This window comes from Myotis myotis, unplaced genomic scaffold (genome assembly GCF_014108235.1).
Source record: "Myotis myotis isolate mMyoMyo1 unplaced genomic scaffold, mMyoMyo1.p scaffold_m19_p_9, whole genome shotgun sequence".
Lineage (NCBI taxonomy): Eukaryota > Metazoa > Chordata > Mammalia > Chiroptera > Vespertilionidae > Myotis > Myotis myotis.
In genome coordinates, this window is record NW_023416401.1 from 24,735,246 (window position 1) to 24,760,153 (window position 24,908).

Sequence of the window (24,908 nt, forward strand, 5' to 3'; positions counted from 1 at the left end):
AATAATACAATCTTTTTTATTAGAAAGAGAAAGGGTGGGAGAGAGGGAGAGAAACATCTATTTGTTGTTCCACATATTCACACGCATTCAGTGGTTGATTATTGTATGTGCCCTGATCTAGGATTGAACCCGAAACCTTGGGGTATCGGGAGGATGCTCTCACCAACTGAGCTGCCTGGCCAGGGCTACAATAATTAATAAATAATAACACAAGAATAAGCTCTGTGTTTCACATATTAACAACTGTAAACCTACTTGGCCGCACCCTGTGTTTCGATTCCTTTCAGTCTTCACAGCAATGATGTGAAGCAGAGGTTATTTTCATTTTACGCATAGAAGAGTCACAGAGGTGAAGTCACTTGCCCTGGGTCTCTCAGCTAACAGCGAACAGGTAATAAATAGCTGCATTTCCCAGGAGAGCTGGCCCTCCTGAGGCCTGGATTCCCACTGCACTGCGCTGGCTTTCCTGTATCACCTGAATCTCAGCTTCTCCATCATGAAATGAAGCGTGAAGCAGAGTCAGAAGTCAGAGTGGTTTGGGTTTTTATTTTTATTTGAATTTGAATGTCTTAGGTGGGTGTGTTCTCTCATTTATTACCACCTGTGCCGTTCCCTGCCCCGTCTATTGCACTCTCTGGTCTCCAGCCTGTCCCTTGGCACCCATGGGCATTCGCCTTTTCCACTCCTGGACTGGTTGGTGTCCACCGTTCCTGTCACGTTAGACAACTTATGGTTCAAGGAGAAACTGGCGAGGGTGGCAGTAAGAGCTCTACCCTCACCCCCTCCTCACTGAGACCTCCTCTCACAGAGCCTGCTTCTCTTCTGTAAAGTCGGGGTCACCATATACCTGTCTCAAAGGGTACCCTGAGGATGAAATAGGACAGAGCTAGTATGAACTTAATTGGTACACAGATACACGCTCGGGATTAGCTGCTGTATGGTTTCCAGAGATCATGTTAGCCAGTGTATACAGGCACCTGTCCCCTCTGTCAGCGGGTGGCATTTGTCTGAGGAATTTGAAGTCATCTTCGACCTCAGCGTTGTTGAAACCCCCTGTGATGAGCCCTGGAGCTGCCACTTTGGCCTTTCAAACCCAGCCTCCGCACTACTTCCTGTCACCCAGTCAGGTGCTGAGCCAAGCGCAGAAGTGGGCGCTGTCCTAGGACCAGGCGACCTGGCCCAGCCTCTTAAGGAAGAAGCTGGTGGCAGGTGCTACTTTCGGAGTGTGACAGAAGCCAAGCTGCCCAATTAACTCTGCTGTTTTGACGAGGAGCCAGAGGTGATTCCTAAGTGGAGACAGACATGGAAAATCCAAAGTTCTTGGAAACAAATCACCCACCATGACTCAAAGCTGAGCTCACTGCCTCCTGGAAGTCGCACACGTCTTAGGAAGACTTGGAGTGTCTGCTCCTTCGGGGAGAGGCTTCTTTGGAAGCTGCGGTCAGCTGGGATGCGGAATGATTCCCAGTTGCACACTTAAGTGCATCCGCTCTTACTGGAGGAAGCCAGCATTCCTGACTTTATTTGAAAGGAGTCCCTTTAATCTTCCAAGATCGGAAGTAACAAAGCTCTCAGAGAGGGGGCCCCAGAAGGGTGGCCGCAGAAGCTCACTCGTCTAGGGATTTAAATTTCCTGCCCTTGCCTTCTGTTGGCTCTTTCAAAAAACACACCAGCCAATCTCCTTTTGCTCTCCTCTCCCGCTTGTAGTTACCACCCTTGGGTTCAGGGGGAAGGGCAGCTCTGCAGGTTGACTGGTACATTCTGCCTGTGTCGCTCACATCCTCACCATCTGGTTTATTTCCTCCTCATCCACCATCTTCCTTCCCCGCCAGGGCTATTACCCTAAACTGCCTGATCCCATCTAACACCTCACCATTGTGTTTAGAACTTCATAGATGTGGTCTCTGACATTCAATAAACTATACTGAGGGCCAGCTAGTACTAAGCACGAGGCCAGGGCAACAGGCTGATTAGGAGACAGCCTCTGTTCTCGTGGAGCTCTTAGTGCATCAGGGAATACGGGCAGGTGAATGAATCATTGCAGGATGGAGGTCCTGGCCTCCAGCTGGGTTGGTTACTCCCAAGCTTTCCCTCCATTTCCTGACTCTCGGAGCTTTGCCAGCATTGCATTACGGAGAAGAGAGAGCTGCCCCTGTTGCAGCTTTTACTCCAGGCACCTTCCTGTCCCACAAGGCTTCAGACAAAGAAAGGCAGTATTCACAAAATGCTGTCCCCGCCCCCCGTCCCCCACCCCTCAAACACACACTGAGAACCCTAAATCTGCAGTCCCAAGTTTAGCGAGGAAACGGGTGGTGATTTTGTAGTCTAAAATCACCACTGGATTTTCTGTTGGTTCCTTTTTATAGCATTTATTGTGTGTGTTTGCTTTTTCAGATTACAAAATTAGAACATGTTCATGGAAGGAAAGCTAGACAGTTCAGAAAAACACCTAAATCATCACCCACTGATTTCACCTCTCTGATATTTTGTTTTGTTAATCCTCACCTGAGGATATTTCTTCCATTGCTTTTCAGAGAATGTGGAAGGGAGTGGGGGGGGGGGGGGTGGGAAAGAGAGAGTGAGAGGAGAGAGAGACATTGATGTGAGAGAGACACATTGACTGGTTGCCTCCCAACAACTCTGCCAGTTATGTCGTGCCCTTGACTGGGAACTGAACCCTTCAGGGCGTGGGCTGATGCTCTCATCTCTGGTTTTTTAATAAGGTGTGGCGAGGTCAGAGGGCATGAACTTTTTAAATTTTTTTTATTTTTAAATATATTTTATTGATTTTTTTTTACAGAGAGGAAGGGAGAGGGATAGAGAGCCAGAAACATCAATGAGAGAGAAACATCAATCAGCTGCCTCCTGCACACCTCCTACCGGGATGTGCCTACAACCAAGGTACATGCCCTTGACCAGAATCGAACCTGGGACCCTTGAGTCCGCAAGCTGACGCTCTATCCACTGAACTAAACCGGTCAAGGCAGGACATGAACTTGTTTAGATCTGATACAAATTTCCAGTTGGCACCAGAAAGCTTCTACCTATATACGCTCCCATTAGCATGCTGTTCCCTCCCCTCCTCTCACCCTCACACTACCACTGTACCTCAAGTTTAGTTCTGATTTTAATTTCTCCCTGGGCAGAGTCGGTTTGCCTGTCTCTAAGGTGCTCACGTTTTTAGGTGCTCAGACCCTTGGGTAGGAGGAACCAGTGTCTATGGTTAGTTAGGGGTTGCAGCCTTCATGTGTACTTTCCTGAATAGGCATGGACTCATTCACCTTTGTGTTAGGCATTATGCAAGGTGCTCTGGGGAATACCTATGTAAGTAAGACTTATAAGTAGCTCAGAGGCCAATAGGTAAAGAAGTCTCGGATAACTCTAACACATGTGATTACTAGAGGCCTGCAGGATTGAGCTGAAACTGGCCCTCCGACATCCCCCGAAGGGTCCTGTGCCAGAAGCCGGTCCATCCTTGCTGCTTGACACAGTCGCTGCAGGGAAGAAACATCTGCACAGCATATGTTTCAAGGGACCTGGCATATATGGCATACTGTTTTTAATATGTTTGTTCACCTTCTTGGCGCTATGTGTTTTAACCAAGGTCACCTCTCCGAGAAAGGTTGTTTCCCCAGGTAGGGATTTTCCCCTGAAGTTAGGGAGGGAATAAAACCCCTTAACTAAATGCCAGCCGGGTAGTTAATCACTTTAACTACGAACAATCACCCTTAAGCTACATAATCTTTACTCCCTGGAATGGAGATAAGAAACGCCCTAACCTTTGTAATAGAAAGTGACAGGATTAAAATCAACTGGTATAAATACAGATGTAACAAGACAATAAAACACAGAACTTGGCTGGAGATCCTGGCTAGAGATCCTGGCTAGGCTGCTGATCAACTGAACGCTATCTCCATGTCATTCCTTCTTCACCGACTCCGTCCACACCTTTGGGGACCCCTGGACCTGCTGGGGTTGGACCCCAACAGTCCTGGATTGTGAGAGGATGCAGGCCAGGCTGAGGGACCCCACCAGTGCATGATCAGGGGATGGTGAGGGGTGTGGGAGGTTGGCCAGCTGGGGAGGGACCACAGGAGGGCCCCAGGGCGTGTCTGGCCCATCTCGCTCAGTCCCCATCAGCTGGACCCCAGCAGCAAGCTAACCTACCAGTCAAAGTATCTGCCCCCTGGTGGTCAGTGCATGTCATAGCAACTGGTCAACCGGTCGACTGCCCCCTGGTGGTCAGTGCACATCAAAGCAAGCGGTTGAGCAGACTTAGCATATTACGCTTTGGTTGGATGGAAACTTAGCATATTAGGCTTTTATTATATAGGATGTCCCTCCCCCAAGAGAGGGACAGTGCTGTGCCTGAGAAGGTAGAGGGACGATAGCATTTGAGATGAACCTTCAACTCTCTTCAATAAATTTTCATATGTTTATCCAGTATCTGTTGAGCATCTAATATCTGCCAGGCACTGGGCAAGTTGATAGGTGAACAGTGTTACATAAAACAGGCCTGGTCCTTCCTCACATGAAGCTCACAAGGACAGGCAGTGGTGTTATGAAATGAACAGTGTGAGTGATGGATGAGGAGGAGAGTATAGTCGGGGCAGGCTGGCTTGAAGAGGTGGTGTTTAAACCAAAATGAGGAGTCAGTTATGCCAAGAGCTAAGGCGGGCGGTGGGGGAAGAGGGGAGCTATAGAATGGGAAAGAATAATCCAGGCAGAGAGGTCCACATGCGAAAGGGTCCAAAGCAGGAAAGCATGTGGGATGTTGGGGAAACTGAAAGGAGGCTAATGCATAGAGGGAAAGAGAAGGTAGCAGTGGGTGAAGGGGAGGTTAGGAGAGGGTTAAGAGATTTGGGAAGGGGTCCTCGTGATGCCGGGGCTTTTCCTTCCCTTATTCAGCAGCTGTATTCCAGTGTATAAGCAAAGGTTCCCTCTAACATGGCATGGAGTATTACTCCTACTTTAGAATTTTTTCATAAGGGGCAGGAAGAATCTGTCCCTCCCAAGATCCTGTTTTTATTCATTGGCTTGCCTGTGGTTCCTCCTTCTGTCTGACACATCAAACTTGAGTTCCTGCTGGACTTGGGGTTTGGAGACCTGAATTTGTATTGCAGCTTTGTTACAACTGCTGTATGCTCAAAAGATCCATAACTTGTCTGGGCCTCATTTTTGCCTGTATATGGGAATGAAACTGATCTGATCCCAGGGTCGTTGTAAAGATCAAGTAGGATATCTTAAAGTGCTTTGTAAGTCATGAAGTGCTTTAGAAATGTGAGGTATCTTTATTTGTTCAAGGAAATATTTATTACCAATGACATCAAATAACAAGTTAAAAGCAGAGCATTCTACCAGGGAAGGCAAAGTGTACCTTCCAGATAACTGAAACGGCAGATAGAAGATGCTATTCTTCTTTTTTCTTGTACTGGGCTAACCCATTTCCTCTCCTTCCTCCTTCCATCAAAAATGGTTTGCAAAACAATCCATTTCACTTCTCTAAATTCCAGGACCCATCTGATATGGAGCCTTGTGAGCAGAGTTGCTGCAGTTTTCAGGGCTTGGTTCCCAGCAGACCGTACACTCCCAGGAGTGTATTTAATTGGGTTTGGGGGAGGAAGGCAATCAAGGACACTGAGCCACTGAAAACAGTCACCAGCACAGAACCAGCCCACACACTGCCTACACAGGGCAGTTTCAAGGCTAAAGTTTTAGGCTTTCCTTTGGATTAAAAAGAAGTGGGTTTTATACAAGCACAGATTTTTTTATGTATTTATTGATTTGAGAGAGAGAGAAAAGTCAGGTTTTTATTCCACTTATTTATGCATTCAGTGGTTGATTCTTGTATGTGCCCTGACTGGGGATCGAACCTGCAACCTTGGAGTAGTGGGATGACACGCTAACCAACTGCGCTACTGGCCAGGGCAATAAGAGGCATAAATGCTTAGGAAATAAAGTACACATTCCACCCCCCCCCCGCCCCCAGGGAGTTTTTTTTTAATTGTTCTATTTTGACCAAAAAAAAAAAAAAAGTGATAATAAGTACAGTTAACTATTCCATGTATAGATAAATGGGGAGAAGATTAAAAATGGCGGCAGAGTAAGTGGATGCTGCACGGACATGCTCCTAGGAACGAACTGGTATTACAACTACTAGTAAAATACAGAAAAACTTCCTGAATAATCAACGGGAAACTTGCAGGAGAGAACCCTGACAGCTGAGGACTGAAAGTGGAGACCGCATAGAGACTGGTTTATTGCATGTAACATTATTATATTTAAAATTGTTTTTCTTGAAAATAAAAAAAATCAGAAGAAAAAAAAGATAAATGGATAGTGTATAACATAGTTTACTAGTGTTCTTTCTCTGCTCTCATATGTTTCTTTTTTATTATTTTTATTTTCTTCATTATTTTCCCCTAAAGTAATGAATGTGCTCATTGTAACTAATCAAGCAACTGGAAGATGTATAAAGAAAGAGTTATTCTCTCTCCTCCCTCTAGTCCCCATTTCCATCGTTTGAAATAACCAGTGTCATCAATCTGGTGTTTTTCAGTCCTTACCTTCTTCAAGCTCCTATATAAGTGGATATAGGGTGTGTCTGTGTGTATTTGTCAGAATGGGATCATACTTTTATTATTTTACAATTTATTTGTCTAATACATTACAGGTAGGTATAACTCCAAGTCACTCTTGTAATTATTCAGGGCTATAGATCTGGAGGTATTACAATATATTCAGCCATTCATCTTTGACAGATATTCAAGTTCTTGCCCATTATTTTTTTTCCTACTAGAATATTGTTTCATTAAATGTCTTCACATACAAATCCTCTACTGGTGCTTTTACTTTTACAGGTTACATTTTCAAAAATAATATTTCTGAATCAAAGGGTATATGTTTTAATATTTTAATAGATAATACTATCCTACTTTACAAAGAGGTCTTAATTTACATTCTCCCCAGAAATATATGAGTAGTACTTCCATTTCCCTAAATCTCTTTTTTAAATATATTATTATTGATTTCAGAGAGGAAGGTAGAGGGAGAGATAGAAATATCAATGATGAGAGAGAATCATTGATCAGCTGCCTCTTGTACGTCCCCTACTGGGGACCAAGCCCATAACCCAGGCATGTGCCCTGACCAGAATTAAACATTGACCTCCTGGTTCATAGGTCGAACCTCAATCACTGAGCAACACCGGCCAGGCCGTTTCCTAAATCTTTACCAATATTAGATATTCGTTCCCTTCTTCTCTCCCACCCTCCTCTTCCTTCCCTCCCTCCATCTCTATTGTTTTATTTTGTGACCAAGCTGATGGGGGTGGCAGGGGATGGTGTCTTATAGATTTTTACTTTGTATATTCCTTACTACTAGTGAGATTAAACCTTGCTTCATGTTAATTGGCCATTTCACTTTCTTCTGAGTTTCCTTCACCCCATTTTTCCTGGGAATTGTTAGCTGTTTTCTCAAGTTATAGGAGTTGTTTATATATTTATATATCAAGGATTCTATGTGTGTTGCAAATATTTTTTCCTAATCTATTATGTTGATTAATTTTTTTCACTAAATTTATAGAAAATTTTAACTTTTTTATTGTAAAATATCTATTTTTGATTTTTCTCTTCATAGTGTCTAGATTTTTCACCTTGTTTAAGAGTAGTTTCTACACCTTAAAGTTATATAAATAATTTCTTAAATGTCCTTCTAATACTTATATGGTTTTAATTTAATTCTGAACCTTTAATACCTTTAAAATTTATGTTTATACATAGTGTGAAGTAGCAGTTAAGCTTTGTCTTGGATATGCCAATATCATTTACTAAATAAACCATCTTTTCTCTTTTGCATTGAAATCCCATCCTTTATTGTGTCTATTTCTGGAATTGCTAGTTTGGTTCACAGATGTTTTTACCTGTTCTTATGTTAATACCATGTCTTTTTATTATAATGTTTTTATAGTAAATTTTTATTTTCTCATAAAATCCCCTAAATATTTATTTTTTATAATTTTATTTCCTACTTCTTGGCTAATTTTTCTTGGATATTTATTATTCCCATATGAACTTCAAAGTAATTTTATCCATTCCCTCCCCGTTAATTCCAAAACCCCCCATTAATATTGTTATTGAAATTTTAATTAACATTATGCCGTAATTTTGGAAGGATTGGCATTTCTTAATAATTAGTCTTTTCTACCCAGAAGCATGCTAGCTGGTTTGGAATATATTCATCCTATTTGTATATTTTGTTATTTTACCTTTAAAATCTCAGTAGGCATCATGAATATTTTGTTTAAAGTAAAACAGTATTTCTGTGTTTGTCCTGTATAATCAAGAACCTTATAAAGTTTTAATTCTTCTCTTCATCTTCAATGTTATTCCTATAAAATATGTACTACTGTCAAATATTGTCAAATTTGTTTTTATCTCCTCATTAGCTGCATTTTACTTAATCAGTACTTCCTTCAATTTACCAATACAATTACTAATTTCTTTGCTCACTATTGATTCTAAAATCTCACTTATTTTGTGTTCAGTTTCTTTCTGTTGGAGAATGTTCTTGAGTCTCTGAATGGTAAACTTGCTCAGTCTTTGTCTAGAAATGTCTTTTGCCTTCACTCTTGCTATTTTTAAATTGTGGATAGTCTGCATGTATAATGATCATGAAAGTTGTGCATGCCTCTTTTAAAGTTTTCAGTCAAAACAGAAATTGTTAATGTAAAAAGTGAAAGTCTTTCATCCCCCCCCCCGCCTCCCCCCCAGTTTTTGAGTCTCAGAGAGAACTACCGTTTATAGTTTGCTCTTCGCTTTTTTCTGTGTAGATACAAAAAAAAAGTGTATGTACACAAATGCTGTACTTTTTTAAGGCACAGTCATGTTCATACTTTCATTAAAAAGCAATAATATATACCATCTTATACTACTTTTTAACAATACAGCATGTACTTCTTTCCATGTCAGTACAACAAAATCTCCCTCACTCTTTGGAATGACTTTATAGTTTCTCATTGTATGGGTATGCCATTATTTAACTTTTCTTATTAACAATTACGTTGTTTCCTCTTTTTTTGCTTTTCCATATTATGTTTTACTGCATGTATTTTCATTCATGTGACCCTCTCTATAGTATAAATTCCCAGGTGTTTGACCCAAAGGGTGTGCATATTTAACATGTTGTTAGATATTGTTCGCTTATCTTCCCAAAAGATTCTTTCCGTTTATAACCCTGGAGTATGATGGGCTCTAATTATTATTTTTTTCTTCTGGTTCCTTAGAATTTCCACACTGATTTGTCAACATTGGAAAATCTGAAGAGATGCAAGCAGGAAGCAGAAACTAAACCAGGTGGGTAGTCATATTGTTCACACCACTCTACTGTGGCACCACGAGTGTTTGCCTGAAAACCTTTATTTCTGTTTGAAGAAAGAGAAGATGGACGCTCCAAATGAAATTAGACAGGAATTTTGGCCCCATGAAGAAAAGGCAGGATGGCCCTTGTCAGAAGTTATATGACATCACACTGCAGTTTCACAGTGACGATTCCATTTACAGACAGTTTCTGTATAGCATCGGGAAGAGCAATTGCTTCTGGTGGCTTAAAAGAAAATGGTTTCTTCAGCTGTCTGCTTAAGCGGATGGAATCATACACAGGAGTTTTTACAAATGTGGGTATGATGTCAACTTTCCTGTCTACCAGCTGTTTGCTGTGAAGCTATTTTCACAAAGACAAGGGCACACTATTGTGATTTTAATGCTGTGATAGAGGAGCAAAAGCAAGCAAAACCCAGGCCAAAGAAACAAGCACTGTCCGCTGGACTGTTGAAGAGAGATGGCTCAGGTGCCCTCCAGTTGGAAGCAAAATGCAATTCATAGAACAGAGTGGCCTGAAGTATGGCCACCTTGGGTCAGTGTTTATATTGCTATGGCATCTAAACATTTCTGGCGTAGGTTAATAGTTTTTTACCAGCTTGTGACCCATGCTTCATCCACTTCCCCTACACCCCTACCTGCACATCCCCTTTTAGCGCCATCTCCTTGCAGTTAGAGGAGAATCTCCAGCCTTTGTTTCTCTGTTCAAGTCCTAGTAGTCCCGGGAGTGTGGGGGATTTCCAGCTCCTTTGAATTCCCCTTCATGGCCTAGCCATCCTCCCTCACCTCTCCCAAGAGTCCCCTTCTCCGGCTGGCAGCTGCCCTGGAGCTGGAACTCCCCAGCTACTTATCAGCAAGGCTTCTGGGCCTGGCCATACAGTAGCTTCCCAAACCACCAGGCTTGCGTCCTGTTCTGACTCAGTGCCCCTGGGAATCCCCTGGATGCAGATGTTTGTGGTAATTAGGATGTGGCAGTCTGTCCCAGGACTGTTTATCTGGCCAGGGCCGGTTTAGGAGGGCAAGCCTGCAAAGGGCCTGCTGTTTCAGCTGCTGTGGGAACGTCGGAGGCTAGAGCCACCTAACCTTGAGAGTGCTTGGGTTGTATGAAGTCTAGAGCTGGGCTTTTTAACCAGGGCTTTCTGGTTGGCTTCTGGGATTTTGGAGCCCCTTGTAACCTTGGGTACAACTTTGTATGTACCCATGCCTGCACACGTGCACACACACACACACACACACACACACACACACCCTTTTCTGAGCAGAATGTCCATTGCTTTCCTCAGATTCTCAGGTGTGTCTGTGACCTCTGAATTGTAAGGACCATTGGTCTAGAGAGAGTGTAAAGTGTTGTGGGCCACTGTGTATCCTTGGGCACCAGCCTGTCAGATACCAGGGTCATGTGAGACCTAACCAGGCCTTTAGGCTTTTCTCTTTAGGGTGAACTGGTATTACTAAAACTCAGAGCCACCCCATGGATGTTCCAAAGTCCAGTCATGAAATTGTACCCCCAGCCCCTGTTTTATTTCACCAAACACACTGAGTATACTGAACATGCTGTGTGGATTTTCAGGCTTAGGGTCCATAGCTCACAAGGCAGCTAACTGACAACATCAAGAAAAGTATTAGTAGCTAAAATTCAATCTGGGTTACCATTTCCAAGGACAGAATTAAATGCTTTATGCACATTATCTTATGTAATCCTCACAGCCCTCCATTGAGATTGGTTCTGTTATTTTGCATATGGAGAAACTGAGGCATAGAGAGATCTAGTAATTTTGCAGAGATCACACAGCCAATAAGTGATCACACGGACTTCAGTAAGTGATACATGACCAGAGCACATGAATTTAACCACCAAGCTTAAACTAAAATTAAAAGGCCTTGTTAGAAGAAAATAAATAAGCAGACAAAACATGGGGCTGTTTAGTGTAGGTCAAACAGCCCTGTATGTTATAATACTGAAAGCATTGCTGTGTTATACCAGATTTTAAAAACTATGCTCTCAGCAGTGATCTTAAATCATTAAGGAAAGGTTAGGGGGAGCCCTAACCGGTTTGGCTCAGTGGATAGAGCGTCGGCCTGTGGACTGAAGGGTCCCAGGTTTGATTTCGGTCAAGGGCATGTACCTTAGTTGTGGGCACATCCCCAGTAGGAGGTGTGCAGGAGGCAGCTTATCGATGTTTCTCTCTCATCGATGTTTCTAACCCTTTATCCCTCTCTGTAAAAAATCAATAAAATATATTAAAAAGAAAAAGAAAAAGAAAAGGTTAGGGGGTGGTAGAAGAGGGCCAAAGGGAGGATAAATGGTGATAGAAAGAGACTTGACATTGGGTGGTGAACACACGATGCAATATACAGATGATGTATTATAGAACTGTACACTTGAAACCTGTATAATTTCATTAACCAATGTCACCCCAATTAATACAATAGGAAAAAGAAAATGTTAGCAAGTAGTACCTTAATGCATTAGTGCAGCCGTGGGCAAACTAAGGCCCGCGGGCCAGATCCGGCCCGTTTGAAATGAATAAAACTGAAAAAAAAAAAGACCGTACCCTTTTATGTAATGATGTTTACTTTGAATTTATATTAGTTCACACAAACACTCCATCCATGCTTTTGTTCCGGCCCTCCGGTCCAGTTTAAGAACCCATTGTGGCCCTCGAGTCAAAAAGTTTGCCCACCCCTGCATTAGTGCAATACATGAGAAGAATTTCTATCCATTATAATTCAAATGAGTTTTTATAGCTTTATTATGATATAATTCACATACCATACAATTCATCCATTTAAAGTGTACTATTCAGTGGCCTTTAGTATATTCACAGAGTTCTGTATCCATTACCATAATCAATGTAAGAACACTTTCATTACCCCAAAGAGAAACCCCACACCCTTTACTTATCACCCTCCCAGCCCCCCAATTCTTCCCAGTCCTACTCAACCACTAATCTACTTTCTCCATATAACATTTGATTCTTAAAAGAGTAACAGTGTGGGAATCTTGGTGATCTGGAGTGAGTCATTCCCTGAAGATTAATTACACAAATGAAATTTGACTCAATGTCTTACAAATGGTTTTATTAGCTAAGAAGCTACAAGCTCAAATTTGAGTTGATGTAGGCAAGAGACAAGTTTTTTTTCTGAGTAATTCCACTTACCAGCCTCACCTGTCAAATAGGCTTTTCTCAGTTCCTGTCTGTAAAAGGGTGATGGCTTTGTGGGCACACATTTGTCCATTGGCCTCTGAACCAGTGGTGGTTCAGCACGGGATCTTTTTTGTTATCTGAATCGCAGGCTTGGTTTCTCTCTGCCTTGCTGTAGTTGTTGATGAGAAGGGCACTCATATAGAAGCATGTCACTGAAATTCAGGAGGCAGCACGCACAGAATCCTGTCAGCACACTCTCTCGAGCTGTTTCATGTTGGCAGATTCTGTGTATATCTCTCTTGACTCATTCATTCGATCATTCTTTTGAGAAGCATTTATTAGGTCTGTGCAGCAAGCACTGTGGTAGGTGCTGAGTAAATCACTCTGAAAGTCCGTCTTCCCCATTATTATACTACTAGAGACCTGGTGCACAAAATTCGTGCACAGGTGTGGTCCCTAGGCCTGGCCGGCGATAGAAGCGCGAGCATCTAACGTGGAAAGGCAGGTCCTGGCTAACCCCTGGGCCCTGGGCAGCACCTGGGGCCGTGGGCCCCCACACGCCCTCCTCCGCCTGAGTCATGGCACCCAAGTCATGGCGGAGATGCGGTGAGTGCAGCTGGACACTGCAGGCCAGGGTGCAGCACTGGCCTCTGGGCTGCCCAGTGGCGTAGCAAGGAAGCTGGGCGGGCAGCGGGCTCTCTCCCGGCCAGCTTTGCAGACCAGCTCCTGCACAAACCCACAAGGAGCCCAACTGGCCCCTGCAGTCCTGGCGGCTGCAGCCCAGCTCACCTGGAAGACACCGTGCCAGTGTGGGATGGGCTCCTCGCAGGCATCCGGCACCTGAGTGCGGGGGCTTCCCCGGCACTCAAGCCCTGGCATCCCCGGAGAGGGTAGCAGGGGGAGTGAGTGAGCTCGGGCGGACACCCAGCATTTTCACTGCACCTCCATCCCCGCCCCCCCTGCCCCCCATCCCCAGGTAGCCAGCGAGAGGTCGCAGCATGTCACCGATGCCTGCCATGTTCCACGCCACCTCCTGGTGGTCAGCGCACGTCATGGGAAGTGGTCGAACTCCCGGTCAAATGACTGCCCAAGGGGGAAATTTGCATATTAGGCTTTTATTATATAGGATGTGACCTTCTTTGAACCAGGTGGGGATTGCCATTTGAGATGAGAAAAGCCAGAGGCAGGGAGTTTGATAACAGAACAGTTCTCTGATGGGGATGAGACAGCTGCTGTATCATCCACATCAGGGCAGAGCCATCACCGGAATGTGCCATCCTAAAGACTGTGCACTGAATCAGGAAGGAGGAAATGCAGATTCAAGTCCTGATTCAGTCACTAGGAGAACCTTGGGTGACTCATGCCACTTCTCTGAGCCATGGGCTCTCTGTTGGGAGGGTTCAATAATGCAGTGCCTCTAAAAACACCGTCAGTGTCATTGCTGGGAAGAGTCGTACTTGTAAGGACTGAATGAATGACTGAAGTAATGAAGGAACATGCTGGGAGTCTCAGTGCTAGAGTAAATGCTAGCAGCTCAGATGACTAGGAGGAGACAGATGTGAATGAGAACAAAGGAGAAACCTCCCTGCTTCTCCCAGTCAGTCCCCTCCTGCCACTTTAGCCCCTTTATGCTCACCTTTTTCTAGGGGTTCCACATCCTCTGCTTCCCTGAGCCAAAGAGAGGTGCCACCTTTGAGGCCTTGAATCTAGGAGCCAGCCAGTCTTGGATGTGAATCCAGGGTCCAGTATGTCCTAGTTACGTGTAAAAGGGATTTAATGACACTGGGCTACTTGAAGCATAACTAAGATGATATATGGAAAACACTTGTTACCATGTCTGATGCACAGTCTATACAACCCCTAAATGGCAGCCATTTTTATTTTGTTAATTATCATTGTTATTTTTTTTGTCAGGAGCCAGGACTCAGATAGTTATTTTAATCACTGGCTTGAGAGGGTGGATGTTCTTAAGTTCTTATTTTGTCTGTTTATTTGTTCATTAATTCATTCATATGAATTTATTTATTCTGCATCTTCTGTGTCAGGAACTGTGCTGGGGATACAGGGACAAATAAGGAGAGCCAGGGTACCTGCTCTTCTTGGGACCAGCCGGGCCCGGCCGATGTGAACAAATGCCTCAGTACCTGGGTCATGCCTGGCTCATGGGACACTTCAGTATGCATTTGCTGACTATTGAGTGAGTTACAATGCAGTGATGATTAGGAAGGAGAAGTCAAAGTGCTGCAAGTGGCAGAACAAGGCGGTCTTATCTCTTCTGGGTCAGAGAAGAAGGGGTTCAGGCTGAGGGACCTCTGCCCTTGGCCATAGGAGTTACACAGGATACTTGGGCTGGGGCTGGCAGCCCCAGGAGGACTCATTGCCGGAGGTGACGGGTGGAGGACTGGAATACCGAACCCAGGGGCTGGGAATCTTGTATACAGTGTGTTAGTGTGGGCTCCCTAACTACACCAGGAACTTACCCTCAAGGGCACATTGGTGCTTTGCCATTTTCGTATCCACGGCATCTAGTCCCAAGCCCAGTACACACTGAGTGATCAGTTAAATTGTGTTGCCTGAATGAATGGAGGAATTCATTAGCCTTATGGAGATATAAGATCTTTCATCCTCCACAGTAGGTGTGGGGCATGCTTTCTATGGCGCTCTGGAGAAACGAGAGGCCACCCAGCCCTGGACGTACCGTTAGAGCTCACTCTGTTCTCCATTCCCACGGAGCACGTCACTTCCAGTGCCTGGTGGTCTAAAACAACAGCAGTCATTTATCGTCTCTCATGGTTTCTGTGGGCAGGAATTTGGCAACAGCTTGGCTGGACAATCCTGGCTTGGCTCTCATGCAGTCGCAGTTAGACGGTGGCTGGTGCTGGAGCAGCCAGGGGCCAGCCCAGCTGGGGGCTGCTAGCCTCGGCTCTCTCTGTGCTCTCAGGACTCTCCATGTGTTCCCCTTGTGGGGTTGGTTTGGGCTTCCTCACAGCATGGCAGCCTCAGATTTCCTAGATGCAGCTCAGAGCTCCAACGAGAAGTGTCCCAAGAGAGAGCCAGATGGAAGCTGTGTCACCATTTCTAACCTCATCTTGGAAGTCACATGACGTCACTTCTGTTGCATTCTCTTAGAAGCAGTCACCATGGCCAGCTCATTCAGAGTCACCTCTTGATAGGAGGAATGTCAGAGAATTTGAGACATGCTTCAGAGCAACCATAGAGATGCCCGTTTCCCCCTGCATTCCACACTCAAACCCCCGAGGCCTGAGGGAAGAACCTCGCCAGAGGGGCCAGCCTGGCATGAGCAGAGCTGGGGTCAGTCCAGTCCCGGACTCTGGCTGGCCTGCTTGGAAATGACCTCACTTTCCCGTCCTGCCCTCCCTCCACACTGGGATGGGAACTGCCAGTGATTGGGAACCAAGTTTGATATGTAAACAGCGGGAGACCAGGGAGACCCAGCATGGTCTCCAAGCAGTAATTCAGCTGGACCCTTCTGCCTCTTTCCAGAGAAGCACAGACTTTCAGGGATTGAAGAGTTAGTATCACTGTTCCAACCCCCAGGCCTGCCCAGGGTGAAATGTAGCTGCCAGGATGGTAAGAGTTGTACAGTTTGTACCTGAAAATAACTTTACCATTGCTGTGAAGTCAGATAACAGAAATTAGAATGGTGGCAGAATTCAAAGAGTCATCAACCCAACGTCACTAAAAAGGTTCTAAAGGTTTTTGCCTCTGGCTGAACATTCTGAACAGAATTTTGCTTAAGCCAGGGTAAAATACACGTGGGTGTATGTTTCCATCAGCATTATTGAATGTTTTCCTGGGATTTTCATTGCTTTCTTGCTCTTCCTTCAGAAATGCCTTATTATGAGGTTGGGGATAGAGGAGATCGAAGGGGAGAAAAGAGAGTAGACACTTTTAAAAGACCCTTACTGTGTAGCAAGTATGATTAACTCATCTCCATGCCTCCAAGCCTATAGTACAGGCTCCACCCTGTCCACACTCCGTGGATGTGTGACCTTGGGCAAGCTACTTAACATCAGCTTCCTCTTCTGTAGAACATGAATAATGCTTCCTCTTCTTAGAGTCGCTGCAAAATTAAATGGGATAATGCCTCCAAGATGCTTAGCACAGTCTGGCATGCAGTAAGGGCTCCATACACGCTGGCTCTGGCCAATGCCAACCACCTTTCAGGGCAGTTGTAACACCCCCATGTTATAGAAGAGGAACATGCAGTCGGGTGTCACTCAGCTGTGGGGTCAGAAGCTGAGGTGACCCCACAGTCCTTGCTGTGTCCACTGCACCACGCAGGAGGCCAGCCAGGCCTCGACATGCACTAGTGGTGGGCAGAGGAACTCAGGAGCCTTCACTCCCTGCAGGGCCCCGTGTCTGGGTCCTAGAGCAGGAAAGTTTGTAACGTCGGGGCCCGGAATCCACTTAGGAGGCTCTGAAAAGAGCAGAGTGACAGAGAATGTTCCAGGCAGAGAGAACAGTCTCATGGAGAACCTGAGGTCAAAAAGAGTCAGCTGGTTTGAGGAATTAAGACGGAGGCCAGTGTGGTCAGAGCAAAATGGGCCAGAAGAGAGTGGAGATGAGACAAAAGGTCACAGAGGAAGGCAGGGCCAGATCCATGCAGTTTCAGGGGCTGGTGTAGAGGTTGGCTTTTGCCAGATGTGGCATGAAAGAGCATCAAAGGTTGAATGAAGCAGGGGAATTGCAGGACCTGGTGCCTGACCTGAGGACAGCACCCTGGCTGCTTGTGGAGAGAGTAGACCTTGGGTGAAGACCAAGTGGGAAACAGGGACTCGACGAGGGTGCTGGTGGGAGACGGTGGAGACCAGGAGGTGCACGCGGAGTGGAGAGGTGGGCAGACTCAGGCTCTGTGTGGGGTGGAAGAGACAGGACCCGGTGACAGGCTGTACACAGTGGAGGAGGAGGAGGAATCCAGGATGGCTCCAGATTTCCAGCATGAGCAGTGTGGACAGATGTGCCCTCACAGAGCTGGGGAAGCTGGGCGGAGCAGGCTGTGACTTGCCATGTGAAGTTTGAGATGCTGGTGAGATAGTGGAGGACACGGAGAACATGCTAACTAGGCAGTTAAATTCAGGAATCTTGAGCTCTTAAAACAGGCTGGGGGCTATTTGGGGATGTCAACACATGCTATTTAGGGAAAAGTTAAGAACCCCAGGGAGTAAATAAACGGAGCAGAGGACCCAGGCCTGGTCCCAGGGCCTCTAACACAAAGGTCCCTAATGGAGGAGGCACTTGTGTGGAGGCCCAGAGGATGTGGTGTCCCGAAGCCCCTGGAGGACAGAGTGGGGGACCTTCCAGCACCCTGCCCTCCTCTCACGGAGTGGGCTCCCACCGCCTGTCTCTCCACTGCCTGCCCTGGGGCTGTTGGGCTGGCCCTCCGGAGGTCAAGGCCCTGCCTGCCTGCCTCCAAAGGAAACCTCACCAAGGGGCTGCGCTTGGAAGGGGCAGTAGGCACTGCCCTGGCAGGACGGCTCCTCTGGTGATTTCACACTGGATGTGCCCCTAAGGCATTAGCTGCATGCCCTGCCCTTTGCCAGGTTCTCGGAATGTGCTTCGTTTGGGGCCCTTTTCTGTTCGCCTCAGTGCCCCTCTGGTTCTGGCTGCCCTTCACAGAGAGAGGCCGCTTCCCTTTGAGTCTGAGGAATGCCAGCTCCGTGGGCCCTGGTGTTTCCGTCAGCTTTGCACAGCCCTTCCCTCGGAGAACTTTGGAGAGCATTTGCCCCACCCTCAGGAGGCCTCTCCCACGGGACCAAGTCCCACTCTGCGCTCTGCGTCCTCCACAAAACGTCCGCTTTCTTTTTGTATGGTCTCTGCAAATATTTAATTTTTAAAAAGAAAAAACAGGAAATGACCTTTGTGGTATATTTGGAAAACAATTTGGAGCTGTAATGGAATCTGCTGTGCACTGAGGACTCAGAGCTGCAGACTTGGAACAGACTGGGTAGCTTTTGGCAGAGTCCGGAGCCTCTTCAGTTTACAAAGCTGGGGGAGAACGAAAAACTAAGGGAGAAGGTGGCTTCCTTTGGGGAAACCTCCACCAGAGCAAGCACCTTTCGGAGCCACAGCCTCTAACCCTGGGCCACGCGGGAGAGTCCGAGAACCTGAGTAGAAGGCTCCTCTCTTTTGAAGGGGCAGTCAGGGTCAGTCAAATGCCTCACAAGCATCCAGACCCCAGGAAGGCACCAACACCCGAGGGCGAGGAGGAGGGAAGGGGGATCACTCTTACCACCCATTAGGGCTCGAGCTAAGATAGATCTTGGATCACCGCAGGCCAGATTGTCGTTAGCTCTGCCTGGATCACCCTCCATCCAACTTTATTATAGATTTCAGCCCAGGGTCACCCCCCCAAGGAGGCCTCCCCTGACCATATGATCTTTAACTGAACCTTCCACACACAGAGAACACTGTTCTCTTCTTCCCGGCACTTACCACAATCTGTGACGGTAGATTCATTTCCCTGGTCAGTGCCTTTTTCTCTTTTCATTATAAATGTCTTTTTAGGCTTCAATGTATACTCCATACCTGGCACAGTGCCTGCAGGGCATGTAGAAGGTGCTCAGAAAACAGTGAATGAATGGATGAATGAATGAATGAATGAATGAATGAATGAATGAATGAATGGCATGTCAGGACTAAAGAGACTTAGAGATTATATCTCAACCTGGAAGCTGGGAGAGAGGAAGGGACTCCACAAGAGTCACCCTCCTGCATGGAGAATGAGCCAGATCTTGGCCACCATTATGATGCAGGGCTGCACACCCTGTGGCCCTTTCTACCCTCGAATCTAGAATATCACTCATTCATCAAATATTCATTGAGCTTCACCTACGTGGTAGGCCTCTCAGATATAGTGGCACACATGCCAGCCAAGTCACCACTTTGTAGAACTTACATTTCACTCAGCACCATAAAGCACAAAAGAAGGAAGTATATAGGTTTTGGCCTTATATGTACCATTAAACAGTAAAAACAAAGGAGTTTTACTGATATCACCCAACAAAAATGGACCATTCTCTTGCTTTATTGATTGATATGATCAGTGCCCGGTGGCTTCAAGGTGATCTGGAATTGTTTTCAGGATGTATTTGTAAATTAAAAAACAATGGAAAACAATTTTCTGTTTTAAATAAGGAAAAAAGAAGGAAAGAAGGGAGGGGTGGAATGAGGGAACGTGTGTATTGCAGAGTATCTCTAGGAGGACACAAGACAATGCTTGCCTGGGGAGGGTGCCTGTGAGAAGCCACCATAAATTATTATAAGCTGACTTAGTAAACACACTGACTTCGTGGCTCAAGGATCTGGGAAAAAGTCGAGATTTCTTGATGCCTTTTGTCAAGTCCCTCCCCGAGAAGTCCTGACAGTTTACACTCCTATGAACAGCCTGAGAATGACCAACTCAGAGGACTCTTTACTTCCACATTTGCTGCTGACTTTGAAGAACAGAGTGAGGGAAGAATACAAATGTTGAAGAGAAACAAACAGTGTGCTTGCACTGCGAGCCAGAGAGCCCCCAGACACAAAGCCCAGACCCATCCTGGGAACCGCTGTTCCCAGGGGATGCAGTCGGGCAGCCAGAGCTTGTCGGCTTGGGTGGTGTTTCCAGGACTGGGCTTTGACCTTGGCACACTTCCCTCTCCAGCCAGGAGGGTCAGCCAGGCAGAGGCGGCAGCTAGAGCCCAGGGGGTCTGTTCCTTTTAGCTGGAGCCTGTACCTCCGTCCCAGAGTCGGTTCCTAGCGGTACCAGGCAAGAACGTCAGCACAGCCGCCTACAGTGGACAGAGCCTTTGGCCATAGTCCGGAGGCGTCGCCTTATCGTCCCGTCCCCACAGATAGGAAAAGAGGGGTAGTGGGAAGGCAGACAGACCGGTTCACATTTAATTTGAGGAGTATTATTGAATGTCAGTTTTGTGCTGGTCGAGAATCCGAGGATGGAGCAGCCAGAGCCTGTGGCTTAGCTGCCAGGATGAGGCTTTTCAGTCTGGTGTGGCGAAAATCCAAATCCAAATCCTTACTATCCGGGAGCCAGCCCTCCAGTTGGAGGGACGAGCTCAGACTGCAGGGCATGGGGAGATGGTGTGGCTGCACAGTTCTGTTCCTTCCTGTGGGCAACAGGCATGTCGGGAGGAAGAGGCTGGGCCTATGAGCTAGAGGGGCCCAACTGGGATCTTTCTGAGTCGTGGTTACACATTTACCTCACTGACCTCAGGGAGCTGTTGGGACAGTTAAGTGAGGTATGGGAAACAGGAGGACTTGGTAAATATTACCTTTACTTATTGTTAGAATTATCATCTTCATTCTGTTATTACTGCTGTGCAACAGGCCATTCCCCTGTTGTGAAGCTTTGGGCAGTTTACCCAGAGGGCGAGTGCAGGGCTGAAACTGGTGACCTGCAGAAGGAACCACCCCTGGGACTTCGGAGAGGTTTTCCTTGTTTGTTTCTTGCTGAGGAGGAGCCAAAGCACTACTAGGGCAATCTCTCTCTCAAGGCAGCCAAGGCCAGGCTGGGCGCGCCCTCTGCTGGAGCTTGGGGGGATTACCTTAGACAGAATGCAGCCCCACCTTTAACAGATGGGGTAACAGGCAGAACCAGGTTCACCGCACAGGGTCGCTCTCTTTCTCCTACTACTGGACACCTCCTGTCTCCCATGCCTAATCTTCGAGTGCCCCAGTTTATGCAGGTGTCTCTTCTGAACTGGGTATTGTGATGTGGTTCTAGGCAGCCCTCCTCTCTCTGTCCCTCTGTCCTCCTCCCTTTACCTTCCATCGCCTTCTGTCTCACACACACACACATTCCCCAGAGCACTTACCGAGCCCCACCCTGGGCACTTTGGGGCACATCTGCCAATATCACTTACCTTCTGAAAGCATTACACAATAACTTGAACGGATAAAAGCTTCTACCTTTACACAAATATTGTCTTAGACAAGGAAGTTCCCCTTAGTCCCAAAGAATCACACGACACGTTTTTTGGGTTTTTTTCCTGCTCGTATCTGCTGTCTTTCCGCACAGAAACTGGGTTTTATTTTAGGTGTTGTTTTGCAACCTACATTTTGCAGTTAGCAAGGGTTCTGAGATAAACTGTTATGTCAGTACTGGTCCATCTGGTGTGTTTCTTTTTGTGAATACTTTATAAGTCATGTAATGCTAGCTTCCTGCTGCACATTCAGGTGGCCCCCAAGGTTCGCCATTACTGACCACATGCGGTAAACACCTTCACCCTACAGAACATGGGCATTTTTCACATGATAGCGATACTTGTTGGTAAGGGTGCAGATAAATGGACAATCTGATGTGCTGCTCGTGGGAATATAAATAAGAACAGTAATGAATTTATAAGTTTTTTCCCCTCATTGTTTTTGTCATTACCAGTTGATTCTTGAACAATGTGGGTTTGAACTGTGTGGGTCCATTTACACGCCGGTTTTTTTCAATTGACCCACACGTTTCGGACCTGCATTTTTCAGGGTCAGCTGGCAGCTGGGAACCTGACTGTGCAGAGGCTGACTTAAGTTATATGTGGATTATTGACTGCACGGACAGTTGGCACCCCTAACTGTCCCACTGTACGTTCGGGAAGGCAACTTGGAAATGTGTAAAAGCAATGTTTTAAAATTATTTCATCCTTCCATTTAGCCCAGCAATTCTAGGAATAAACTCTAAGGATTTACATAAAGACCTAGTAGTGTCTGAATGGTGTGAAATTGGAAAGTACCTCCATGTTCTTTTCTAGGGGACAGATCAAATCATGGTACAATGACGTGTTCCAAAGAGTAGGCTATAAAATACAATGTATAGTATGAGCCCCACATAATTTTCCAAATGTATATGGCTCTTTATATGTATGGTTCTCCTCTCTCTCTAGGCTATATAACTAACCACCAGGGGGTTAGCCACCATCTCTGTGGCCTTAACTTCTGATCTCCTACCTTTCCTCCCCATGTCATACCCCATCTCTCTTTGACCTACTCTGCCTTTCCCCTTGAAGGGCTCACAAGCATCTCAGAGTTAATACGGTCAAACAGAACTCTGTCGGAACGCAGTCCCTGATACCACCCAGCCCTGTGGCTGCCACCTCATGCCCAAGCTCAGTGCCCCTCCTCTCAGGAAACCACACTTCTGTCCACCTACTTTCTCATCTCAGGAAGCTCTCTTCCCCATCAATCAAACACCGGGTCCTGTTGATGCACCCTCCAAACTACATCTTTGTCAAGACATTGGTGTTGGAGACCGAGCTGTGTCTCCCTGCAGATGCACCCGGACTCACTGCCCTCCTGCCCTTGTCCCCACAGGCCTGAAGAACAATGCGACAGGCATGATGGAGGTCGAGTCCTCCTACTCGGACTTCATCTCCTGTGACCGGACAGGGCGTCGGAATGCAGTCCCTGACATCCAAGGAGACTCGGAGGCCGTGAGCGTGAGGAAGCTGGCTGGAGACATGGGCGAGCTGGCACTGGAGGGGGCAGGTCAGAACCCTCCAGCACTTTTGCACGTCTCCCTGTTTCTGCTGCTAGACAGCCGCCACCCAGCCCTGTGGCTGCCACCTCATGCCCAAGCTCAGATACCAGGTGCTCAAAGGGGCTTTCTCTGACAGCTCTCATTGGCCCTCCCTGGTCACATGACTCCTCAGCACTCTGACGAGGTCTCCTGGGTTTAAATATGAGCTCCAGGAGAGCAAGGGCCTCTGTTCCGCTGGCAAGAGCAGGTGTTTGGCAACCACAGGCTGAGTGAATAAGTGGAGGAAACCGCATCTGCTATCCCCTCTGTGATGCTCCTCCCCACCATCTCCCTCCCTTCTTCCCCTCCTCCTTCCCCTATGAGTACAGAACAGAGAAGACTTTGTGGGGGCATGGACCAACCCTGCCATGTTATTTAATCTGGACAAATATGTGCAGAGAAGTGGGTAGCTTGCTCAGGGTCACCAGCAAGTTCACAGAATGAGAACCTGGTTTCTTTCCCCCAGCACCCACACCCCTTCTCTGTTCTGTCAGCCCCCCCTTATGTGGCCCTCACTCCCTACCCAGGCACGAGCTCCACCCATCACCCTGCTCGCCTCAGCTCATCCTTCTCCCTTGGTGCTTCTGGTCCAGCCAGAGGAACGTACTCTGTTTCTTAAAAGCCCCTTATGGGCTGAACACCAGGCTTCCCCTGTCCAGTCCTCCCTGCCTTCCCCTGCCCTGGCTTTTCTCCTCTTTCTCAGAAACCCAGCTGCCCTGACCGCACCCCCTCTGAGGCCGGGGAAGGCACATCCTCTCTCTGCCTCTAATCGCGCGCAGCACAGTGCCCCTTCTCCAGGCTGTGAGCTCCTCCCACACAAGATCTTTGTCTTGTGCCCTCGGTGCCTGGCAGCATTTGGAACATGGTAGAGGTGCCTAGTCAATGGCTGTTCACTGTCCAGCTATTGACCAGCTGCCGCCTGGGCATGCTGCCAGGGCTTCTGTATCCTCAGCTCTGGTGAGCTGTTTCAGTCTCCTTCTACCTCTGCAGTTGCAGCCACTCGTCATGGGCCCAGGCCCTTCTACAACCTGTTTCCCCATCCAATCCAAACTCTCTGAAGTGTCTCCCAGCGGGTGCCTTTTCCTTCCAGGGTGACTGGCATTAAAAAGGACCTGAGAGAGGAACAGTGCTCACTTCAAGGAAGTGAAGCACTCAGGGTGGAGTGCAGGCCAGACTGGCCGAGGAGCCCTGCTTGGAGCAGGTTCCGCAGGCAGGCCCTCCGTGCTGTCCAGCACTTACCGAGGGAGCAGCAATCCAGAGAATCTGATCCCGCTGCTCAGATGTTTGCTTAAAGCTTCCAGGAGATTGATGCACAGCAGGCTGTGTGCAGACCTGTCTTCCCTGGTATTTCCTTACGTGAGGAGCACAAACCTTTCCTTCCTTGGCCTTACAATGAGAAACAACAGACAAGGCCTGAGGAAACGAGTACACTGCCTGGCCGTGGGTAACGGTGACGCCTCTTCAAATGGTGCTCTGAGACGGGCCCCAGAAGTCCCGAGGGTGCTGGTTGGAGCGGAACGTGCCAGGAGAGCCGGGACTGGCACAGAGGAAGCATTGCCATTGGCTGAGACATTCCCCTGTGTCAAATGGTCACGTGCAGGCCCAGCACTCCCCTTCATGACAGGGAGAGGTGTCATCATCCTCACTTTATGATCAGGAAGCAGAGGCCCAGAGGTTAAATGTTGTTCATGATTCCACAGCAAGGAAATGGCAGAGCAGAGATTACTATGGAATCTAACAAGATGCTTTCTACCTGCTGGGGCAGGAGGCTCAGGGCCAAATAAGGCATCGCAAGCTGGGAAATTTGCCCAAAGTGCCATCTAAATTGTCAGGCCTCTGGAGAGGGCAGAAGGGCCCTCC

The 24,908-nt window shown here is 47.0% G+C and overlaps 1 protein-coding gene and 1 long non-coding RNA gene across 4 annotated transcripts in view; one reads left to right on the forward strand and one right to left on the reverse strand.

The window, feature by feature from the left end:
• PKIG (cAMP-dependent protein kinase inhibitor gamma) overlaps nt 1–24,908 on the forward strand; it is a 64,534-nt gene that overhangs the window by 38,016 nt on the left and 1,610 nt on the right. For both annotated transcript variants that reach the window (XM_036322616.1, XM_036322615.1), the window contains exons 2-3: nt 9,284–9,353; nt 22,844–23,017. In XM_036322616.1, the coding sequence (XP_036178509.1) occupies nt 22,867–23,017 (151 nt within the window). In that variant the 5' untranslated portion in view covers nt 9,284–9,353; nt 22,844–22,866. The remainder of the gene's footprint in view (nt 1–9,283; nt 9,354–22,843; nt 23,018–24,908) is intronic.
• On the reverse strand, nt 13,190–15,547 carry LOC118663185. Of its 2 annotated transcripts, XR_004970000.1 has the most exons (4): nt 15,225–15,547; nt 15,007–15,099; nt 14,163–14,278; nt 13,190–13,609 (listed from the first exon to the last, which is right to left on the reverse strand). It is a non-coding gene; the product is annotated as an uncharacterized LOC118663185 (long non-coding RNA). The 2 variants fall into 2 exon arrangements; XR_004970001.1 differs by lacking the exon at nt 15,007–15,099.